The following is a 23,296-nucleotide window of genomic DNA, read 5'->3' as shown; positions in this document are numbered from 1 at the left end:
GGAAGTTCCACATGAACAGAAGGAAAAACTTCTTTACTTTGAGGGTGGCAGAGCCCTGGCACAGGCTGCCCAGGGAGGCTGTGGAGTCTCCTCTGGAGATATTCAAAACCTGCCTGGATGCGATCCTGTGTAACCTGCTGTACATGAACCTGCTTTAGCAGGGGGGCTGGAGTAGATGATCTCCAGAGGTCCCTTCCAACCCCCACCATTCTGTGATGCAGGCACAGTGCCTCAGCTCAGCAGCAGAGCTGTGCCAGAGCGGCTCCAGTTCAGCACGGGAGGAGCAGTACCAGGGAAAGCTACGACTCCAGAACTGCTGAGGATGGAAAACCAAGCTGGGAATTCTTGTGACGTTGCTAGACAGTGCTGTGGCACACAACGAGAAACCAAGGGAAAGACACAACAACTTCCAGGTTTGCTTTTCCACTAGTGCCCCTTTTATTCATTTCCGTAACATCTATTTTGTAAAGAAATTCCGTAGCCCAAACCAAAGCCTCTCTCCAGAAAAAAACAAACCAACCCCCAACACAGAGAACAAGCCGCCAGCGATGTTACCTTGGACGTACAAACGCGATGCTCCGTAAGGGTGGTTCAAACGAGGTCCTAGCAGCTCCCAGCCCCCCCCCTCCTGCCTCAAACCACAGGCTGAGCCACCACCAAGACGCACATTTACAACAAACCCACGTTTGAAAGAGTCCTGGACACGGTGGCAAGATCCGCACCGCAGCGTCGCCTGCGCGACCGGCCAACCCGAGCAGACGCAACACGGGCGCCTTCCCTGCGGGACGGTGCTACCGGCCCGACCCCCTCCTGGGCCAGGCTCCTCGTTCGGCTCAAACCACGCTCGGATGCTCGCTCGGCGCCTTCAAGGCTTGTGCTCGTCACGCCGAGAGCTGCGACTCCCTGCGGGATGTGGTCCCTGTCGCACAAACCTCCTCCTCCTCCTGTTCGTGACAGGCTGAAGCAGCGCGTTCCCCAACTGGTTAATTCTGATTCCTGGGATAAGGCGTCATTTGTGGGAATTTAGCTGCTGCAAGAAAGGCAGCAAAGAACTTGATTCTAATCTGTATAATTTTACTAAATTTAAATAAACTGCCACCTAAGGAATTGGTTTTATAAAGTATGCCAGTGCATTTCCTTCACTGCCTTCAATTAATTTACTCTGCACTTTTGCCACTTAGCACTGTTGCACAACAGATATTTAGAAAGAAAGGAAAAAAAAAAAGCTACCAAGAAAAACGTGGAAACCCGCTCCCTGCTCGGAAGGAAGCGCCTTCAGCTCGTTGTTACAGCTCTGCGCTGGGGAAAAGACGGAGCGAAGGGGAGGAGATGGCAAAGGCCCGGCCCGGCAGCTGGTTTGTACCGACCGGGCTGGAAGAGGCGGCCCTGGCAGGGGCGGTTCCTGGAGTGTCTGCACGTGTATCCCTGTAAAAGGAATGTTTCTTCTTAAAAATAGGTATTTTTACTACGGCGGAGCTGCTGCTCAGTCTTTGTGCGAGAAATGCCTTTCAAATCACTCACGAGGCTTCAGTTCTGTTTCTTAAGGGTTGAACCCGCTGCAGTTTTTACCCAGGAAATGACTGACAGCACTCCAAGCAGCCCGTTATTTAGCTTGGCTTAATCTTGAGAGGCAACGAATGTCAAGAACCACCGCGAAAGCGCTTTCAAAACTGAAATAATTTATGGAAAGCCACTGTCTCGAGACTCACGAAATTTATTGACGCAAAAAACCCACCCCCCCAGACGTTGGAAAAGTTAATTTCGAAATTTCTAAACGAGATCTTGCTTAACGCGGCGCGTTTGCGGATCGATAAGGGGACGCTCTGGGGGAAAACACTCGCCGGTTCACGGGGTGCGTCAGCCAAGAATCGGCCCCGCCAAGAGAAGGGCTGATTCTTCACCAGGGCATCTGTTGGCTCCTGCTGCCTGTGCCTGCCAGGGGTGCGGAGCAGAAAAGCAGACGGGGCGGCGTTCCCCTTTCCTCCTCTCTTCCCCCTCCCCAGCCCACGCCTCCCTTCCCAGCGCCTCGTGTGTCTCTGCTCCCCAGCGAGTCGTGGCTGCGCAGGAGACGACCAACGCACAAAATCTGAGGAGAAAGGAGGGTTTTTTTTTTTCCTAAGCCCTAATACACGAAGCAGCAACTTGAGACTTGCATCCCGGCGCCTTCCCCCGACCCTCCGTCAGTCTGTAGGACCCGCACCAGGTGACGGTGTGGGGGTTGTGAAATCGGGGCTTTTCTCTTTGGGTGGTTGGGACAGAATGCAGCAGCAGCAGCAGCAGCAGCAGCGGCGGGTCAGCGAATCCCGCCAGGTTTGGGCACAAAACTCCCTCCCCCTGCCCCCGGGAACAGCAGCAAGAAGCCGTCTGGCATTTAATCCCAAACGCGGTTTCCAGGGGCAGCGCAGGGAGCGTGGCGCAGCACCTGACTCTCCAGGGAAGGGCCTCGCAGATGCAAACAGAACTCGAAGCCCGTGGGCCATTTTTCACGGCGTGGGCACTCAGCGGGATCGACCGTGCGGCCTCGGCGCAGCAGCCCAGCACAGGGCCCAGTTCGGCAGCTTTCTCTTCGTGGCTCGTCTAAATCCGGTTTGTTTCAACGGGTCAGTCAGCTACAAAGGTACACAGAAACATCCAACAGGCCTACGTCCACAACGTGGGGGTTAGAATGAAGTCGTCACTTCACCACCACCAGCCGTATGTAGGAAGATAACTGGTAGTAAATTGGTTTATTTCAACTCAAAGGAGGAAACAATACAAATGTTAATTTGAAAAACGGAAACTAATGATTGTTTCCTCTTAACTGCATGCGTCGCCTTCTGAAAGTCTCTGAGAGGATAAACGAACCGTCAGACAAAACCACTGTAACCATGAGGTGTGGTGGAATGTGTTACTTACGACCACGATACAGAGAACCCTTGAAGCAAAGACAGCAACTAAAGCTAAAGGGGGCTTTTCACAATAACCATTGCAGGGAAAAATCGCTTTTTAGGCTTGCTCTGCCGCTCACAGCTTGCAGCTCCAGAAGAACTCAGCTGTCTTCATCCGAGGAGAGACCTTCAATCTCGTCTCTGTCTCCCCCGATTGCCATCCAGAACGCTTTGGCCACCTAACAGTGGGAAAAAAAAAAAGATGGGAAAGGGCGAAAAACTCCCCTTAAACGCCCAAAGATTTTGCATTTACCATCCAAAAAACCGGCAGCTGAGCAGCAGCTGAATCTAGCAGCCCTGTCGGTAGGCACGAGGCTCACCCCCCCCCGAGGTTAAGCAGCTTCAACACTTACTGCTCTTAACCCAGGGACTCTACCAGAGAAGCAACCGCGGCTTAGGGAGGAAACCCCCGTTTTCAACAATCTCAACGCCAATTCCGAAACCTCACCTTTTCCGCGTGTAGTTTTCTTTGTTCATGAGGCAACGTCGCAGCTTTATCTGTGGGAAAGAGCGTGACGTAGGCTGTCAGCCCCAGGAGCCAGCAGGGAGAGGAATGCCTCCTGCAGCTGGTTTCAGGGGACTACCACGGAACTGGTGTAAGAGCGTAACGAAGGAATCTCAGAGCAACGGCAATTCCCAAACGGCAGCAAGCCGACGCTTCCGAGCGCACTGGATTGCATCTCAAATGCTCGTAGCTTTACCCTGCGAGACTGGCACATGGTGTAGAGCTAAAAAAAAAACCCCCCACACCCCAAAAACCTCTTGTGAAAGTGTCACATTAGTTCAGGGTGGACAAAATCAGGGTGACAGCCGTCAGCTGAGCAGCAGCTACTTCAAGAGCGCTAGCAAGCTGAGGGGCTAATTGATGAAAAGCTGAACCCACAAAGAACCTCGGAGAACAGGATGCTGTTACAATCTGCCCAGCTCACAGCCTGGCCTTCACGCCTTGCTGTGGTTCGTAGGGGTGACCTGGCTCCGTCCCTCCCTCCCTGGCGCGTTACCTTTCATTTCTTTCAGCTTTGAAAACAGCCTCTCGAAGTTCTCCAGGTCACCGTCTCTCGTGGTGAGGCTGGCTAACTCTTGGATGTCCATATCTAACATGGCATCTGAAACCAAAGGCATAGAGGGTGGTTTAGAGTAAATCAGTCTGGTTTGTCGGCAGGTACGAAAGCCTTTCTGATAAAACAGTATTTTAACCTCTGCAAATCCCATTTGCAAATTCCCACTCCCCCCCCCCGGAGGGAAAGAAATGTTTCATTTACTGATCGATCATTAGGACGACTCGTGTGGTAATTAATTTTGATACATTACGCTGCAAGAGCGGTTTTGAGTTCATCCCATATTTAAGGGTTCTTGCCTATTACAAAACGATCTGCCTAGGAACAGCCACAGCGTAAACTGAAGAGTAATGAGACGGTGCTCAGGCCGCAGCTGCCACCACCCAACCTCGAGAAGAGCTCCCCCCTACAACTCGGAAGACAGCCCCACCTCCTGGAACGCTGCCATTATTTAAGGGCCTGCAGGTTAAAACACGTGAGCCTCTGAGGGGCGACGCAAAGCCGAGTGTGCTTCCCTGACCTCCTGCTGCACCAAACTGTAATGATTCTTCTCTGCAGCCATAAAGCCTGAAGATTTAGTCTCACCAAGACGCCCCTGGAGATACCCACCACCCCCGCCAGGCGCCTCAGGGAATTTCACGAAACCATCTCTGCCCGTGGGTGGGGCTGCAGGGGCTCTGCCCTGTCCAAACTCAGGCCCACGTTTTCAAGAACACCTGAGGCCCAAACAATTGGCCTCTGCTGGCTCTGGCAAGCCTGGGCCCTACTTTTCATTGAGGAGAAGCCAGTGGCTTTCCGGGACCATCCCAGCCAGGGGTGCCTGCTCCACCAGCCCTGCCGGGCAGAGAGGGAGCTTACCTGCCGCGCTGTCAGGCTGCAGGCTGGTGGTGCCAGCTCCGTCCTCTCTGTCGGCCAAATGGGATTCTTCTCCGTCTCCCGACGGGGGATTGGACTGGCAGGAAACAAAACAGATAGGAGAGTGGCCGATAATGCACCTAAAAAGCATCATCAGCAAATCAGGTGCTTCCTGGGTTGACTTAAAAAAAATTAAGCTTTAACTATCACTTAGTGCGAAACCTGCACCTCGTGGATACAGAGGTGCCACACGAAGGCCTTCCCCGACAGCCTGGGTGTTAGTTTTTAAACCACACTATCGAGTGACAGGTTGTGTTTTGCACAAACCACGGCTCTCGGGTAGTCATGACAAACAACACCTTGAAGGGAGCGTTTAAGAGTCTTTCCTCAGCTCCAGGGGGCTGTCCGGGGTAAAAGATTTACACGGTGCTGAAGTCAGTGTGATCAACGCCCAACACTGAGCACAGAATCGCCCGTCTCCCGGTAAAATCTGAGGCAACAGCCTGAAAATGAGGTGACACCTCCCAGGAACAACCGTCTCAGGAGGATGGGTAAGAAAAACGCGGATGGTTTTCCAGGCTTCAGCAATGTTTCCTTTGAAATACATTCCGACGGGCTGCGAAGCAGCTCTGGAGAGAGGAGGGGAAGAAAAAAGGAAGCCACCGCCACCCCCACAGGGAAGAGCGACGCGAGAAACAGCGTGAGCAAAGAACGAGGACTAGGAATTACTGTTTACTTCTGTGTCTGGGTTCTCTTCCGACCCGATGCTGCAGTTGGCCCCCGCGAAGGTACTGAGGAGACCGAAGCCCTGGGTCCTGTCTAAAAACAAAACAGATGCAGAGTTACAAGGAATGGCTGGAACAAGATGGGATAGAGAATATTTCAGGGAAGACACGCAGCACCCTGTAAAACTGCGTCAGTGCACTTGGAAATATATTTAAAGCGGAAGTTTTTCATATTGTCTAAGCTTTTTTTAAACTATTTTAACAACATTTACTGCTAAGTAGTACCGTCGGGGAATAGCTAAGGCACAAGAGACGTGAGATCTTTTTCTTTCTCATCTGAAGTCATTCCTCTGTTAGGATTCAGTCTGGGAAATCTCCTCCGATTGCAACCGAGGCGGTTTTCGAACGACAGCAGCGGCGTCGGCTGCCACCGACGGGCACGGCACCGGCTTTCGCCGTCCTTGGGAAGCAGCAGCGAGCCCGTGGTCAGACACGGGAAATGCAGCAAGTGCCCCCGCTCCCACAGCGCTGGCTGGACCGGTTGAGCTCTGCAGCAGTGGCCAAGGCAGGTTTTAAACAGCTAATTCAGAATTCACGCAGGGACCCAGCCCTCAAAGTTCCCGCAAGGTGCTTGGGGCTCTCCACATCTGCTGACTTACTGCGTGTTTCCATGGTATTTTAAAATCCCAACCTAAAAAAAAAGAGGCAATTCAACCCTAAAACTAAGCAATCACCTCGCAGAGGCAGCACAGTATTTTTAAATTAAACTAACTGTATTTTTAAAGCTTTATTTTTAAAATAAAAACATATGCGTAACAGGTGATCTTCTGAGGCGATTTTTTTTTTCTTTTTTTCTAAGCCATGTTTTCAGCTGGCCTTGCGTGGAGTAGTAAATATTTGCAGCCTCACAAGGGACTCTGGAGATTTTTCTGAAAAATCTTAGCGATTTTGTCAACTAAAAAAAAAGAAATGACGTGAAGTTGTTGTACTACAAATAGCCAGGAAACAAGAACTTGTGCCAGACAAAAGATTAACGTTCCTTTTTTTTAAAAAATGCGTTCCAAGTTATCAGACTGACAACGAAGCTCTAGACTCCGAGGTTGAGATGATGTCGGGTTTATGCACTTAATGCCAAATTTCCTGGCCGTTTACATAAAATTTCATTTCGAAGAGCTGACTGTGTAAGTAAAACCACCAGCTATATAGAAACCACGTAAACACGCCCCCCCATTGGAGAATTACTAAGCCCTCATGCCCTGTTTAATACTCCTCACTGGGTGCTTTGGCTAATCTGTGTCCGGCCCCAGCCCCTTCTCCCCCCCCGTGCTCCCTCACCCCCCAGCAGGTGTTTGTCCCAGCGCTCTGGTTTATACAGTTTCACTGCTTTAACAGCTCACTCGCCAGCCGTTGGGGAAGAAAAGATCAGTCCAGCTGAATAAATCGCCTTAAAAACGCGCAGTCGCACGACACGTGGCGGCGCCTGAGGACCGCCGGCCAAATGAACAGGTACTGAGCGATACCGGAGCGGGACCGGCAACCCAGGACAGAGCAGCTCGCCCGGTTCCCGCAGGCTGAGCAAAAAAAAAAGTCCTTGGGGAAACTGTAAAGCTCGATGTCGAGCCAATTCCTGAGTCATCTGATGCTCGACTGGACATTACGGTCCAGAACGTACTTGAGAGAGAACGTTCCCACAGTGGCCGAGGGGCGGGCGAAGTGACCTCAGCACGCTGCTCGGGCGCAGCTACGATTAGAGGTCATCCTGTCCAGCAGAACGACAGCGGCTCCAGCTCCCCCCCCGCCCCACCACACACACAGAACCTCCGCCAGCGTCATTCCAAAATGTTGTCCCCGTTAGAAAGAACTGGAATCCACAGCGGGGCTCTCGGAAAAGCAGCCGTTGGATTCTGGAGCCGCGGTTAGGGAGGTGGCAGCCATACCACGTGGCTGCAGGCACACCCTTGGAAAAGCCTCCCTGTAAACTCTTTTTTATGAAATGCTAAAAGTTATTTCAACTTCTGGGTGCAGTTCAGGAAGTGGGTGATGCCTCACACAGTGTTCTTACAGCATCGAAGCCAAAAATTATCTCACTCGACTGATTGTAAGGGCTGGTGGCTGCACGACGCTGGAGGGGTCGCTCAGCAATAGCTGCAGAGCTCCAGCACGGCTTCGAGAGCCAGAGGGGCTCATTTCGCAGGAAAACGTTTTCCACTGACTGTATCGACTATTCCTCCACCGCCCGGCTCTAGCTGACACGTGGTGATCCTCACTTCCATACGAAATTGGGAGTTAAAAAGCCAAAATTCATCATTTGTTTAAATAACTAAGTTTAAATACGCTCCTTCAATCAGGTTAATTCTTTGCCAAGGGAGCCAGGCTAATTACTGGCCCCACCCCAGGTAACCAGCCTCAGCTGGGGTCCCGAAGCCCGTATTTAAGCAGGGAAGTGGCCTCTTTCAGAGGGCTTATCTCTCTTCTCAGCCCCAAAATCAATTAGTTTTGCTCTTGGAGGGACAGCTAAGGACAACAGCAGTGTGCTACCTCTGTGGGGGGAAGAGGTCAGCTGGAGAATGACTCGGGCTCTCCTGCACCAGGGGAAGAAACCCACCTGATTCTCAGACTGAGGAGAGCTCCGAGGCCTGCAGAACCAACAGCTTTACACCACCTGCAAAAGGGAACCACCCTCTGGAGGCTCTCAGGTAAGGCTGTTTGGTTTTGTTCTAGGAGAGACGCTGCTGCTTTATTCACTGACACAGCATGTGGTATTACTTGATGTAAAAACGTTTGGAATTCATCTATGTTATGTTTATTACCTATTTTTATGACTCAGTGTAAGAATGAATGTGTTTAATGGTTAGAGGGAAAAAAAAGTCAAGGATTTTCCTAATAGGTGTGTGAAAAAACTACTTCACAGCTCTAGAAGGCTTGTGTTTGGGTTTAAGACGAAAGACCTTAAAATAATGGGGGTTTAATGCTTGTATTTGGAAAAAAGTCATTCCTGCTCTGCCTGTAAACTTAAATTCTCATACAAGCAGATAGCTGAAGTAGGGCAGTGCTGTAACACTGGCTTTTGGATGGCTACGCTGAACAGTGCCACAAGCATTTACTGCTCCTCAAATATCTTATGCTCTATGAAAAACCTTCACATGAAGTGTGGGTTTCTAAAAGGCCAGCATTACAGGTAATTCAGTAGAAAAAACCAAGTTTAATTTGCATGGCAGCCAGTTTCCAGGAGCAGGAGGAAGTTCAAAACAAAAGATATGTTACAGGTTGTAGAAAGTCTTATTTTAAGTAAACTGAGCTCGACCCTTTCCCTTTGAAGGCCCAGCCAGGCTGCAGCAACCTTCCGAATACAGCTCGCTTCCTGAGGGGTTTGTAGCAACGCGCCTCGATGCTGTGCGCTTTCTGTACTGTGGAGACAGAAAATCTGGATTTTACTGGGGTCTGACCTTTACAGAACACACTAATGATGTGCAGGAATTCCCCCCCCCCCCCCCCCCCCCCCAAAGAGCTGAACATGTGACTAAGTTCTGTTCTGCTGTCACGTGGCAGCTGTCAAACGCAGCAAACAGGCTGCTAAGGCAACTGGTTTAGCACTAATGAGATAACTTTACACCATCTCAAACGGCTGCCTGTTTCTCGAGGAGGGTTATATGACGCTGGAACCCACCCTAACCTCATTCTGATGTGGTATTAGAAACACTCAAAGGCTACTTTAAAAAAACTTATTAAAAAGATTATCAGTTTAGTAGCTCTCATCCTAGTTCCACTGAGTCCCAGTAACCATCCTGCAGTTACAGGAACTTGCAGAAGCCTCTCAGCGCTTGAAATCATCACACAGGTAGAAGACGTAGGAAGGAAGAAGCTGGAACACTGGGAAACTGTGCCTCAGGGAGCAGACAGAGGTTGGGAGGTTGCTGGTGGGATGGGACTTAGTGGAACAAGAAGTGTAAGGCCAAGCCCTCCACAAGAGTTTAACCTTCCTAAATCTCCTGCAATGGTTTGTGTCATTGGAAAGGTAACTCAGGGGTTTCAAGGAAATGGAAGTGTCTAAGCTTGCAAAGCCCTGGGCTAGCCACAGCCTAAAGCTAAAGTGTTTTTTTCCCAAAATCCTCACTCCACCTGATAACCAGTTATCTGCAGGAAATTATCTGGTGTTGCCAGTTTCCTGCACTGTTCTCAAAAATTTCTGTGGTTTCCATGTATTCCGGCAGGGTTTCTGTAGGGAGGACTGTCCTTCTCGTGGTGCACTTAGCGTGTCCTTCAACAGAGATTTGAAATCACTTCTTTGCCAAAACTCATCTCAGCACTTGCTCTTCTCATCCCTGTTTCAAATATTTTTTCAAAAAGAGTAACAAATTTGGAATCTAACACTTACTACTTCTACATTAAGCGATGTACTAGTTTTTAGACCAGGCTGATAACGACTAGCTATTTGCTGCTAGAGTTTGGTGGAACAAGCTTTCATATTCCATTAAAACTTGAAGAGTTGGTGGAATATTTCACTCAAGTTATGGGTAGAAAGCGAGCTAAAAGTACAGAGGAACAGGGATAAATCTCACCCGTTGCCTTTAAGTGTCTCTGTGCATCAAGGGACGACGAAAGCAACACCCCAAACCCCACTGCTCCACGGGAAAGGCTGCAGAGTGCTCTGGCTCTCCCTGTGCTGATGCAGTGGCAGCAGCACTGTAGCTGCTCGGTTTAGACTTGGCTAAAACCACTAAGCCCTCCCGGCCTTGCATTGCTCGGGATTGATGCAAGAGGAACCGGCGTTACGTACCGCTCTTCATGACCACGTTGGACCACACGTTGGCATTCAAGGCTTGGACAATTCGTTTCACTCCAGTGGACTCTGGAAAATCATCTAAACCGAAAGACAGAGATGTTATTGGACCAAAAACTCTGACCTGCCTGAAAGCAGGAAGGGGGGGGTGTGTCTGACCGCCTGTCCTGTCTTACAGCAATGGGTATACGTGACTTCCCTTGTTAGGAAACACAGATTTCTTGCCTTTGCTTCACGAGAGGCCAAGCAAATCTCAGTTCCTGCCTCACTTCTTGGCCTAGGCTTCCAGGTATGACGAACTCTGAGCCCTCAGCCTTTGTAGAGAGATCTAAATCCTGAGTGGGGTTTTGTTAAATATCTAGCACGAGGCCTACGTTGTTAAGGAACGCGCTAGTACATGTAATAGTAATGGACAATTTTTAAGTTGCTGTTGAAAGCAAAGCATCTCTTACCCCAAGCTCTTTTCAGAGTGCTGTAGGGCATACAGAGAGATGCTAGAACCGCTTTGCCTTCTTTTAGGAAGTAAAGAACTTCAGACAACCACTCAAAGAGCTCTGATGCTTGTTTAAAAATGAAAATGATCATTGTAAAGCTATCTCCGCAGCATCTAACTCCACATGTTCCAGTAATCCTCTGACTTCCAGTAACTGGAAAGACTATGGAAAGCATTATTGGGACTTCACCTTATTTACTGAGCAGATCGGACACCACTTTGTATAAAGTCAGGTTTCCCACTTCCTCAGTTTAGTCAGCTTCCCTTGTTTGTGCAGGTCTCACAAAGCAACGGGCGGGGGGGAACCAACAACCTTTGGGCTACAAAAATGTGGCTGCTTACAAACCAAACTCTTCCAGGGTGACTCAGGGACAGGTGGGCTCATTGAAACTGCCTTTAAAAATGAATCCAAAGCTGTCTATGACCCCTTAGAGCAAATATTTTGCCCTCTCTGACGCTGTTTGGTTTTGTATCGGAGCCCTCACCAACAGTCTCAGCCTAGAGCTCTCGTCCTTGACGCACCAACAGCTGACCGACCCTGCAGCCACAGCGAGAGCTCCAGCTCACTCGTGATGAGCTGCCAGGAATGTCGTCATTTTTAAATGGGTATTGGCCCAGTATGTTTGCTGCATCCATTTTATCTTGTGTAAGTAATTCACAGGGCATGTTTATGGCGTGAATACCTTGCTCACTGGAATACACTTCCTCCTGTGCATGAGTCACAGTGAACCAACTACCGTATTAAAAACCCCAGGAAAGAACATGTACCTTAATACTCCGAAGAGTAACATCCTGAGTTGTTGTTATTCCCGTTACTTGGATTATTTAAATAGTGCATAGCTTGTTCTTTACAATTATTCCATAGTAAAGAAAACCACCTTGACTTTGTTACTAGTACTTCCTCTTAAAGCACTTAATGAGAGAACTTTATTCTAAGGGGTACAAAACTCCCATTTTTCTGGCTTCTATAAATTGGAAATTTGTGTATCCCTCCCTCCCTGCCTAACCAAGTGCCACAAAGAAATGCATCTTGAAAGACATGGCAGTGGGAGGAGGGGGGCTCTTAGCTACTCCAGATGCAATTTCAGGCTAGGCCTTTAAAGGGGGCAGGGGCAGGAACCTGAGTTCTACCTTAGAAGACCTTTAGCCTAAAATTATTTTTGGTGACAGCGATGTACTTGGTGAACCCCAGATGGAGCAAAGGTTAGCAACCAATTCCACTCACGCCTGGAAATGGAGCTGGTTATCTAATTTTGGCTCTACAGAGGTCAGATGTAAACACATTTCTTTGTATGGCTGAGCTGAGGAGGTAAGGCTGAGGCTGATAAGGCTGTCAGGAAGTGCACAGTCACACTTCAGGAGTGGAACATCACACTTCTGACTTCGCTTAATGGGTTTTTTTCAAGTTAAACATATGGTCAGCCAGTGATTTTGAAACTGGTTTATTTCCTGTGTAACAGCACACGCTATTCGGAAATGTTTTTAACGATCTGTCCTTTCCAGCCTATCGTGTCACTGTTTGAATAATGTCTACCTTCTTTTGGTACGTACAATAGTTTTTGAGGTCTTTTTAAAAAAAGGCAAAGAATTTTCTTCCCTTGTGCATCTTTCTGGTTCTTGTTTTGTAGGTTTCTTTCCAAAGTGGAATATAAATGTTTCTAATCTATCAATACAGTCCTAGGACTAGCGCCAGAAAAAGGATCAGATATTATTTTTATGTAGGTGCTATATAAACAGCAGCTGTATTTGGGAGGAGACAAATGGAATTTCTTGGAGGAAACAACCTCCTCCTCCTGACCTTTTATAGATGAGACTAAGCCTCCGCAACTGGGAGCATTCCATGCTGTAATCATGTCGCCCATCAAGTTATGCCCCTTGCAATTCTTTACAAGATATTTTGGTGTGCTCTTTCATTCTGAAAACTAAAGCAGAAGTAGCAGTCCTACCATCTTCGTCAGGCAGTTCCTCAGGGCTCAGTTCTACCAGTTCAAAGCCATGCTTGATGCACCACTCTTGAGCCTTCTGTCTGCTAACACCTAAAGTGGGGAGACAAAAACAGGTACTAAACACACACATCTGAGACCAATATCAGCAGCTGACTCTCTGCTACATTTTATTCCCTCAAAGTTGCTTGCTTATTCTGGATTGTATGGGGAAAAATAGCTAGTGTGGGTCCTCCATTCACTTTGAATTTGATTCCAAAACCTCTCAAACTCCTTTTTTTTTCCCAAAAGTCATGAAATCAAATGGTTTTGCAGTGGGCACTTGCAGGGAAATGCAAGTGAAGTGCCACAGTGAATGAGGACTTCTGTTAACTCTAGGTTTGGATATGAACTCAGATACTCTGCACCTTACAGCCTGCTGTTGGATTGCACATACTAACCTAGAACGAAAGCAAACATGCCTATCTCATGTCCACGTGGTCAAAAAAGGTGAAAGAACTTTCCACTGTAGCTAAGAAACCAACAGTCATCCTCATCTTCATCGGAGAGGATGATGCACAGCCAGTAATAGGAATGCCTTTGTAGTCACCTTGCAGTGTGTGCTGGCACACTAAGAGTGGGACACACAGAGCTCGCTTTAAGCCAGGCTGTAAAGTTCCGATATGGTTTTAACCACAACTAGCTTAAGACTTCTGCTCCTGGTCACGAGAGTAACCTGGCTCTTCTCAATCAAAGCCCAAGCCCAGTCTGAAACCGATAGTTTGAGAAACAATTGTGCTGATTTAACCAGAAAATAAATTATTACGCAAGGTTAGCAACTCCAAGTCAGTATGGAACTTCTTGGGGTTTCATACCGTTTTCGGACACTCTGTTACAAACCAGGATCATGACTTCTGGTAACCACTCTTCTGTCAGGGGAAGCCACTCAGAGACACTGTCAAGTCCAGATTTCTAAAGCGGGGAGGGAAAAAGAAAGAGTTCTTCGGAATACATCCCCAAATACTTCAGTTTTTAAACTACTTTTAAATCATTAACAGTATTAGAACAAAGTGAATATTGGGGTTTTTTTGTCTCTGAATCTTTCTGGCTTGTGCTAAGCCCCACTTTCTCTGCTGTCAGCTTGGCAGAAACAATTTCAGGTAAAATTACAGTGCTGAATCTTGTGTTTAGCTCCCCCATTCTGGGCTGTCCTAAAGCAGCCTTTCTGAACTAGCATCAGGTAGGAGTAAAGTCAGAGGCGGTGGCCTGGAGGAGGGTTTGCCTGACTTAGAGGCATATTTGCATCCTGAAAATCTCTCTTTCAGCTGGAGTATAATATTAAAAGGGAAGGAAACTGCTTCCATCATTAACAGGCATAATTTAATATTGATCTCCTGCCAATTAATAGAACAGCCCAAAAGGAATGGATGGCACAAGATGAAGAGAACATAGCTTGTGGTTATCGCTGTGATAAGGCACTGATATCATACAGATAAGGCAATATAATGATGCAGAAGAGTCTTACTATTGTACTGTCGAAGTACACAACAAATGCTTGCACAGACTCAGCAATATCTCCAGTAACAAGTAATGTGTTTGGTACTACACAGAGGTGAATATCTGCAGAGTAATATTTATTATCTATTGTCCAGGGGTAAAAATTCACTCTTCCACTGGCAGTTGCACTCACAGTAAGGTCATCTTTTCCTGTGATACCTGTGTAAAAGAGAATGAATGAGACAGGCGATAAAACCAGCATCAAGGTAATAATTTGTCTAAAGAAGCTTGGTCCAAGGCCAATACAGAGCCACCTTTATTTGCTATAATAGAAGAGCATATATTTAAGTTCTTTAAAAATTCAAACTCAATTTGTTACTCTGTCCTTGTTATTCAGCTTTCAAAAGAGTTTAGTTTCTAGCTTTCAAAATAAAATAGGGTACAGAAGCTTTTCCTTTATTCCCGGAAAAGCCTTGTAAAGTGTTAGCCTCAAACTCCCCACCTGTAAACAGGATGCACGGAGAGAATACCTAGACTTTATTACAGCTGAAACAAACCTTGCATGCTCATTCAGATGTAAAGAACTGTTTGACTGTGACAAAAACCTGAAGGTAACTAATGAGGAAATAAACCAAGTTACTACAATTCAGTTGTAATTCCCATTAAATTCCATGTAGGAGTTTGACAATTAAAATCCAAGGCAGTGCTTTGATAAGGTTGAACACTGCCCTTCGCCGGGCATGCTCTCATAGCATGACAGCCACCTGGTGGAGCTGAGTTACTGCTAGTAGCAGAGCATCCCATCTACACCTCGCTGGAAAGGGCACAATATCTTGTTCAAGCAGGACAAGCTCATGGACGCTTTAAAAGACAGGTCAATTATATATAAAATCGGCTAAAAAAGTCATCTAGAATTTCCTTGGGCAGCAGAAGATTAAAAAAATAAAAAATAAAGTGTATGGGTTTGCAAAGATCTTAAGTCATATTTTAAAGGTACTGAGAAGCAGTTCCTGGAGATGCTGGAACAAGCTGTTCCCCAAATAGTCTGGATGAGAGTTTGAAATTATCTGTACCTTACCAATAAAAAGGCAGGAAAACCCCATGGCCAAGGTTGCCATGGAAAGGTGCAATGATTTTTGCAACTAATCACAAAGTCAGAGATCTAAGTGGTGAAGGAGCATGGTGCACGTGGCAGCACAGAGGAGAGCTTGAAATCAGGGATTACTTGCAGCAGTGAGGAGAGAGAAATCTGACCTTGGAAACAGAAACCTGGGAGGGAATCTCCTGTCTGGGTTTCTGAAAAAAGCCACATCTACAGGGTTTTTTTTTTCCAGGTTAAAGTCTGACTTTTTATTTTGGGTAACAATGGTTTTCAGAGTAATCTGTCTTCAGCCAGAAACCAGTCTGCAATAAGACTATCCGTGTCACCTTGGGGTGGGGGATGGCGATACTGAGTCAACACCAAACAAACCTTGGTTCTGAACTTTGGATTCTCAGAGCACCAGCGTGTTCATATAAACATGGAAGAGATTACCAACACAGCTAACCAAAATCGGTGATCCTGGAAGATTTTCATTCTTTCACAGCTTTTTTTTAATCCCTCTTAAGCAGCACACACCACTTCCAGTGGCACATAGAGGCTGTTCACCCATGTGTATCTCATAAAAAAAAAAAATTTGTATACATGTGTATCTCCCATGTGTATCTCAAAAAATGTGTATAGGTGGATCTCTGCTTGCCTGCAGCAGGTATCTCTGTCCTCTTTGCATCGGCTGATGCCACGCTCTACTGACACGAAGCAAACACCTTTGCACCCACCTTCCAGGGAAACACGAGAATAGCTTTTCAGTGATGTTTTAAACCCAACCTACCCATTTAAGCTGCACAAATACATCAAGTCTACTCTTCCTCACCCCCCCCCCCCCCCCAGTAATTAGTAAAGCAGCTCATCAAATGACAGTACGTTGCTTTACAAAATCTCTAGCTTTCATGGACCTATTCTAGTGTAATAAAGGCATTTTGGCAGATGACAAACTTTTTTTCTGCGATAAAACAGGAGCTTTAAGAATGCCTAGTTAAGTGTTATACATGGTATAATTTAATTTGGTATCTTTGGTAAACAGGATTATATTTAATATGGGCCCATTCCTACTGGACTAGGAGTTTTTTAAATGGACATTGGGGCCGATGGAGGTAGTTTTCACTCTGCTTGGGTATAATGTGACAAAAGTCCAGCAGCTGGGAGAGGAAATCGGTTAGAACAGATGTTCTGGATGAGTGACAATGTCACTGTGCATGTCCAAAACACAGGGATGCCTTTTCTTTCCAGAACTATCTGTTGCCTAGCTTTTCAAATGCAGGCATAATCTTAATTCTCTGCCCTGGAAACCAGATGTTTTGTTTGGAGGTTTTGAATGCACCATAAAATATGCTATAAATTTCCCTCACTAGAGTTTTGCCAGTTAAAGAAATGAAGACCATTCTAAGCTAACAGAATTGCAAGTCAGTGCCACAAGATGCTAAGAATAAAGGAGCCTGTAGAAATTACTGAAACCCAGAAAATCTGCAATAAGACTCAGAAAGCCAAAATGTGGAAAATGAGGTGAGGAGAGGCAGCTCAAAAGCCACTTCGGTGGAGATAGCCACCCTAGCATGAATAGAAAAGGAAAGAACTTTTATTAAAAGATTTTCAAAAGCTGGTATGAAGGAACTTTCACATTTGCTTTGTAAGTGATTTTTTTTTTTTCCTTACAAAAGAGTTCATGGACAAATTTCGGCCTCAAAGTACTGGTAGAAGAATGAGGACGTGTCCCATTTCCTATCACATGCTACTTGTTCCTGTATTTCAAGCAGTCGGCTTTCATCCCATTGTGCTGCTGATTGCCCATCATTCGTCCAAAGGGATTCTGCCAATCCCCTGTGAAATTTCTCTCCCAGTAAAAATGGATGTTGCCCACTAAACTCCAAGGACTGCAGGAGCCTTCTGAAAGGGTTCAGCCCTGTATGGCTCAGCCTGTGTGGGGCTGTAACTAATGACTGCAAAGCAGCCTGATTACTCATGGCAGGAAACCAAACGCGGTTTGGGCATTTGTGAATAGTTCTCTTCCACAAAAGTCACTGAGGCCAATTAGGTTTTGGCCTTTAGAGTAAACAAGCAGAGACTACAAAAGCAATACACACTGCATCTCCCAACTGAGTTGTCAAGGATATATTCCATGTTGGAACTAGTTTTAAGGATTACATGTGCCACTTCCAGAGTCCAGAAACGTCTTTCCAAGACAGCCTGGTATTTTAATGAGAAAGGTAAACTCAGCCAGGATAGCTCATATCCAATTTAGAGAATATTCATCAGAAAAAACCCTGTTGAGCTTTATTTGGATAGAGACAAAACTTCTAGAAAATTAATATGGCAAAAGGAGGTGGCTTGTCAAACTTATCTCTAGTGAGTTACTCATGTTTAAATTTAAACTCCTCAGCCATTGAAAGTGTCAGTGGTTTGCCATCCAAAGAGCCTGGAAAACCAACTGAGTCACTCTTTGACCACAACAGTAGGCAGGCCTACTGGGCTGACTTAATTAGCCTGCCTTTTCATAGAGCAGAAGTGGCTTGTTTGGATGACAGGAATGCAAACAGACTCCAAATGCATCACCATTAAAAAGGACTAAAAACACGCATGGAAAAGTTCACGCCACAAAAGGAACGTTGCTTAGTGTCATTCAAAACACAATTTAGGGTTCAAGGTCCTCTAAGAAATGCTGCAACTACTAATGCTGGATGCTTATTTTACTGAAATAACATTTACAATATTACCAATACCTGCTGAATTCTAATTAAGAATATTTCGGTGTCCCATGCTTCTATATAAAAGCTCTTTGGAGCAGTAGAAGCTTTTTCTCCACTTAATTATTTGAGGCTTGGGACCAAACAGGCCATTTCTAAGCCAGCTCCAGTATCATCCTTGGGTCATTACCTCCTGTGTACATTGGCATCACTCAGGCATGCAACCTCCAAGGCCCCTGTACTAACGCCCCCCTACACTAAGATTGCATTTGTGGGACACGGACAATCCTCTTCCTCCAGTTTATCCCAGTTCATGACTCACGTTGCCTATTTTTCTATCAGAAAACCATTTAAGAACACAACAGCAACTGACACGTGAGATCAGTTCATGGCTCAGTCCAGTAACTGATAGTGACTGGTATCATGCAGCAAAATGAACTTCAAAACTTGTGTGGAAATCTGTCCAGAGGAAAAGGTTTGGTTGTTGGTTTTTTTTTTTTTTTTACTTCCAGGAAGTCAGCAGCTCACATTTTTCAGCAAATTTGTTAGTTGTGTCCTTTCTTTACTCACAAGTATCTATAATTTTTGATAAATCGGACAAAATTCTAACCAATACTTTTGAAAATTAATTTCAGCTATCTATTTACATGAAGGTTTGCTCATTTTACTGATCTAGAAGTGTTGACTTTTAATTTCATGAGCCCACATACAGATAAGGTAAATTAAACAACGGTTCAGAAGACAAGGAAGAGGACACTGCAGAACTGTTAAACCTCACATCCATTCCTGCTCTGTAATACGGAGCCTCCGTAAGTATTCTGTAAGTGCAAGGCAGCACATACTTTTTCAAAAGGAGACCTGGAGACCAGAAATAACTCTTCAGAAAAGAGCTGAATAATAATCAAACAGCCAGATGCAGATCTCTTGCCACTTGCAGCAGCGTTCCCTGTTCTCTAATACCCAACTGGTGTGTAAGCACTTCTACCATATTGTGTGTTTAACAAGAATATCTTTTTCAAAGCCATTACAACTCCTCTTTGCAGGTTTTTTGTTTCCCAAAGGGATAAGGTATTGATCACTCTTCCTAATGTTTTTCAGATTGAATACATGCTGTAAGAACATAATTCAGTCTTCTGCAGTGCCTTGAATGATCTCAAGTCCTCTTAGTTGGTAGGTACACCAAGTAGTTCTCACATTCCGGGTCTTGAGAGCCACCTGGTGGAATACACCATCAAAAAAATAATCCTGCAAATTACACAAGGAGTAGAGAACTCAAAAATATGCTGTGAAGGAGGAGGGGAGTGATAAACAGTCAAAAAAAAAGGGGGGGGAATAACATCAGACAGTATGTATTTGTTGGCCAGCATTTTTAAAAACTAAACCAATCTTATTTGCCATTTTAATTTGTGATAAATATATCCAAGAGACTGGCCAATTCTACTGCGTGCATTTGAAACAGCTTTGTTTCGCCACAGTATCTAAGGAAATAAAGCGTTCAGGGTATCCCACAGAAACTTGCAAGATTAAACATGTATCTAGCAAATGTACCACAGTATTCTTCTCATCCTCAAGCCATTTCCTACTTAACAGGACAAAAACACTGGAAAAAGCCTTGTCGTTAGCCTGGGAGGCAGCAGGAGAAATGAGTTTGTATATTTAACAGTGAACACTCTAAGCAGCCTCTTTCTCCTTACAAGCCAGGTTTGCCTCCAAAGAGCACGTACCGGGGAAACCCAGCAACACCGGGCAAAAATAGTGATAACTGTGCTAAGGGCTTTCTTTCATGTTTCTGTTCTAGCCTCAAAACCCAACTGCTATTTGGATCCTCCACCCAACACCGTATTTAACGGCATATTTAACCATGCATACTGGATCTCAAACCCTGCGCTGCCTCAGAGGTGCTCATGTAATGGTCTTGTTCTCGGCATCGAGCTAAACCATTATCAAATAATGCCTTTAATCTGATGTGACACTGCCACGCGGTAAAAGCAGAAGTTCTAAGAGCTGCACCAGCATTTTGTTTCAAACCACTGAAATCCCTCAGCGCAGCCTACTGCAGCCCCCCGACGGGTACCCTGCCCTCATGGGTATGTCCTTGAATGTTTTACAATGTTTGTTCTGCTTCTGTTTCTGGATCTGACGTAACTTCACTTGTTACACAAAGCAGGAACTTAAAATTCTCATGGTATTTATTTTAGTGAATGACCATCTTTCTTTCAGAAAGATTTTCCTGCCTTTTGTTGAAGCAACCCCAATCGGAGGACACAAAGACTCCAGTTTTGGTACTGGAAAACAGTGGAAGCCTGGACACTTCAAAGTGAGTACTATTTAAAAAAAAAACCCTTAAGTTTAAATTTTAAGACTTTCTCAGACTAAATAGCCTTTCTATGAAGCTTTTTGCTCACCTTCCTTTTTCACTTGTTTAATTTCACTATGAAAAAGAATCAAAGGAAACCTACAGGAAGCTTGAATAATTCCTTCTAATTTGCTTATACCTTCCTTAAAAATAAGCAACAACCAATAATAATATTCTTTGGTATGGAATCCTTAAAAAATCCAGTTATCAACCCTGCTGCTTTGACAGAGTAGCCTCTGAATGCAGACCTTGTACTGTTGTTCTTGCTTCAAAATGTGGTTTACTGAGGTGGCTGGAGCCAGTCCCTAGGGGCAGCCCTGTGCTTTATTAGGCTCCTAGGCAAGATCTCGCCCAAACAGCCAAAAAGCAATCTAGAAGAGGGGTTGAGTCTAAGTTACACATCTTAGTATGCACATGAAACTGTTCATGACAGTTCCCTAAAAACCAAGGCTGTACTAACAAGCCGTAACAGCGAAACCACCAAGAGCTAAACAGCTTCTTCCTGGAATCCCCTTGATTTCAGAATCACTAAAAATTCCACCCCAGTTTTCTCTACCATCAGGTGTTATTCTTCTGTTTGCTTTTTCAAGCCATAAAAAGGGGACCTGGGTCCCACTTCCTACAGAATGAATTATGTGTATTTGATATGGAGTTAAGTGTAATCTACCATTCTGACAACTGCAGAAGGGAAGAATATTTTTAGCTTTCCCTCTTTTATGCTTCTGCATTAGGGCAACAAATGCTCTAATGCATGAAAACAAGCCGAAGTGAAGCAAGAGTTCAGACCCACCAGGAATTCTAGGAATTCTACCATCCTTAAGGTCCAAGATAGTCTCTTTGCTTCTTTAATGGAAGGATGAAACCAGAGGGTCGGTATTTAGCCTGCCTTTGTTTTCCCCTTGCCGATTACTCCTGAGCCATGGCAGTTGCTGTGGTGGCCCCCTCTTGTCCTAGGGGCCATCTGGGCCACTGACATGTCCCTGTGAAACAGGGTCATTTTTGCACTGTACGTGTGAATGGCCAGAATGGCCAGCAGCAAAACTCATGGCCTCATAAACCTGTTCATCTGTTACTGAACAAAGTAGTATTTTTATTGAGTCTCAACGCGGTTCTCAAATTATTTCATCCAGGCCATAATTTAGGACGGTTTATTCACACTTAAGGCACGGCAAGTGGCCAGTGGGTAGCAAAGCATTTTGGGATGTGGGGCTTCCTTTTTTTTTTTTTTTTTTTTTTTTTCCCCCCTCTTCTGTGGGCTGTGGTGGCGGCACTGCTGCTCCTTGGTCTCTGAGGGGGCAAACCGCGCCACCCGCGGCTCTGCGCCGTCCCTCTTAAATACCGTATTACCGTATTTCCTTCAAGCAATCAGGAGGCCTCTGCCGGCCTCTTCAAGGGCAGGTGGTTAAACGCCAGAGCCCCGGGGGCAGGCAGGGGGCCGGGCGGCCTCCCCGGGGACGATCCGTGAGGGGGAGACCGGCCACCCCTGGGGGCTCCTCCTGAGGGCCCGGGTTGGCAGCGAGGAGGTGCCAGGCCGGGGCCTGCAGTTGCGGGCGAGCCGGGGCCCCGCGGCTGAGGGCGCCCGGGCCCCGCAGCGCGCTGCGGTGAGGACGACTCACGTTTGACGAGCTCCTCGGCCGCGAAACCGGCGTCGCAGCTGGTCACCAGCGCGAAGGGCCCCGCCGCCGCCATGGCGCCCGCCGCCGCGCCCCTTCCGGCCCCGCCGCTACCACTCGGTGGGGGGGGGGGGGGAAGAGGCAGAGAGCAGGCGAGCCCTTCCAGGGAGGGGGAGAGCTGGAGAGCCTTCCCTTCCCCCCCCCCCCCCCCCCCGCGGTGAGGCGGGTGGTGCGGTCCGGCCGGCGCGTCCCGTTGCTAGGGCCGAGGGCGGCAGCCGCCATGGCCGGCTCGGCGGAGCCGGGGCGGGAGGCGGGAGCCGGCCTGGTGCAGGTGGGTCCGGGCAGCGCCCGAGCCGGCCCCGTCCTTCCCCGGCAGCTGTGGCGACGAGCCCCCCCCTGCGGGACCCCCTCCTTCCCCCGGGGAGGCCGCCTGACGGCGGGGCTGAGGCGCGGCCTGGCGCTGAGGGGCGGGAGGGCTCAGCCCCTGCCTGAGGGAGCGGTGGGCTGTGGAGAAGGGCTTGGCCTTTGCCAACGTTATGGGTCTTACCGTAACGAGGCCTCGAGCTTTTTTTTAGTTAGAGCTGTGTAAATACACGTTTTGGACAGGGGCCGGCAGGATCTGTCTCCTCACGGGCTGCCTCTGCTTTTCAGTCCCGCGTTAACCCGCCAGAGGTTCCTGCGCTGTTCAGCCGACTGTGCCCAGAGAGGTGTTTGAAACCTGCGAGGAAAGAGCGTTCTCTGGCAAAGCACCTCAGTCCTGAAGTTTATTGCCATTGCTTTGTGAGATTTGTTTTAAATTTGTTTTTTTTTTTTTCTTCCAGATTTTCTACAATCGATGACTTTGAAGTCATTGGCTTTGTATTTTCTTATTTATAAAAGTACAGAAGTATAGGAAGTTGCGTGTATTTTTTTCCATGTGTTTAGGAAGCGTTTAATTTGGATTAAATCCTGCTACATAATCCCGTGGGTTTTGGTTATGGGTATCATTTTGGGTCATAACTTGCTTTTTTAGGTTCAAGAAGAACTTCACAAGCTTAAAGGGAAAAACACCGACTTGAAAGGAAATGTAGAAGCTGTGGATATTAGTGACCTCAAAACAGCAATGGAAAGGACTGAACTTGGGCTTAGAGTAAGTAAAACAGAGCAGAGCCAGAAGATGGTTCAGTTCTTGACATCTCTGTCAGTAATTCACCTGGAGTACGTGGGACCATGTGTTTGTCATCCTGCAAGATCCCTTTCTGATTAGCAGATGATGGGATCCATCAGACATTACAGTTCAGAATGATGGCT

General features: G+C 46.8%; 2 protein-coding genes across 2 annotated transcripts in view; one reads left to right on the top strand and one right to left on the bottom strand.

The window, feature by feature from the left end:
* Window positions 1-2,699: 2,699 nt before the first annotated feature.
* AAGAB (alpha and gamma adaptin binding protein) lies at window positions 2,700-22,085 on the bottom strand. Its single transcript, XM_086471907.1, has 10 exons — window positions 22,010-22,085; window positions 14,286-14,476; window positions 13,636-13,732; window positions 12,785-12,874; window positions 10,343-10,426; window positions 5,577-5,659; window positions 4,844-4,937; window positions 3,929-4,033; window positions 3,376-3,425; window positions 2,700-3,106 (listed from the first exon to the last, which is right to left on the bottom strand). The coding sequence occupies exons 1-10, from the start codon at window positions 22,080-22,082 to the stop codon at window positions 3,029-3,031; spliced, it is 945 nt and encodes a 314-aa protein (XP_086328033.1). The 5' UTR covers window positions 22,083-22,085; the 3' UTR covers window positions 2,700-3,028.
* A 186-nt stretch (window positions 22,086-22,271) lies between these two features.
* The window catches only part of IQCH (IQ motif containing H), a 69,899-nt gene continuing 68,874 nt past the window's right edge, over window positions 22,272-23,296 (top strand). Inside the window, exons 1-2 of the mRNA XM_086471906.1 lie at window positions 22,272-22,337; window positions 23,019-23,135. Coding sequence (XP_086328032.1) covers window positions 22,287-22,337; window positions 23,019-23,135 — 168 coding nt within the window. The 5' untranslated portion in view covers window positions 22,272-22,286. The remainder of the gene's footprint in view (window positions 22,338-23,018; window positions 23,136-23,296) is intronic.

This window comes from Leptosomus discolor, chromosome 11, assembly GCF_034619465.1.
Source record: "Leptosomus discolor isolate bLepDis1 chromosome 11, bLepDis1.hap2, whole genome shotgun sequence".
NCBI classification, from domain to species: domain Eukaryota; kingdom Metazoa; phylum Chordata; class Aves; order Leptosomiformes; family Leptosomidae; genus Leptosomus; species Leptosomus discolor.
This window is presented reverse-complemented; position numbering and strand designations above follow the sequence as displayed.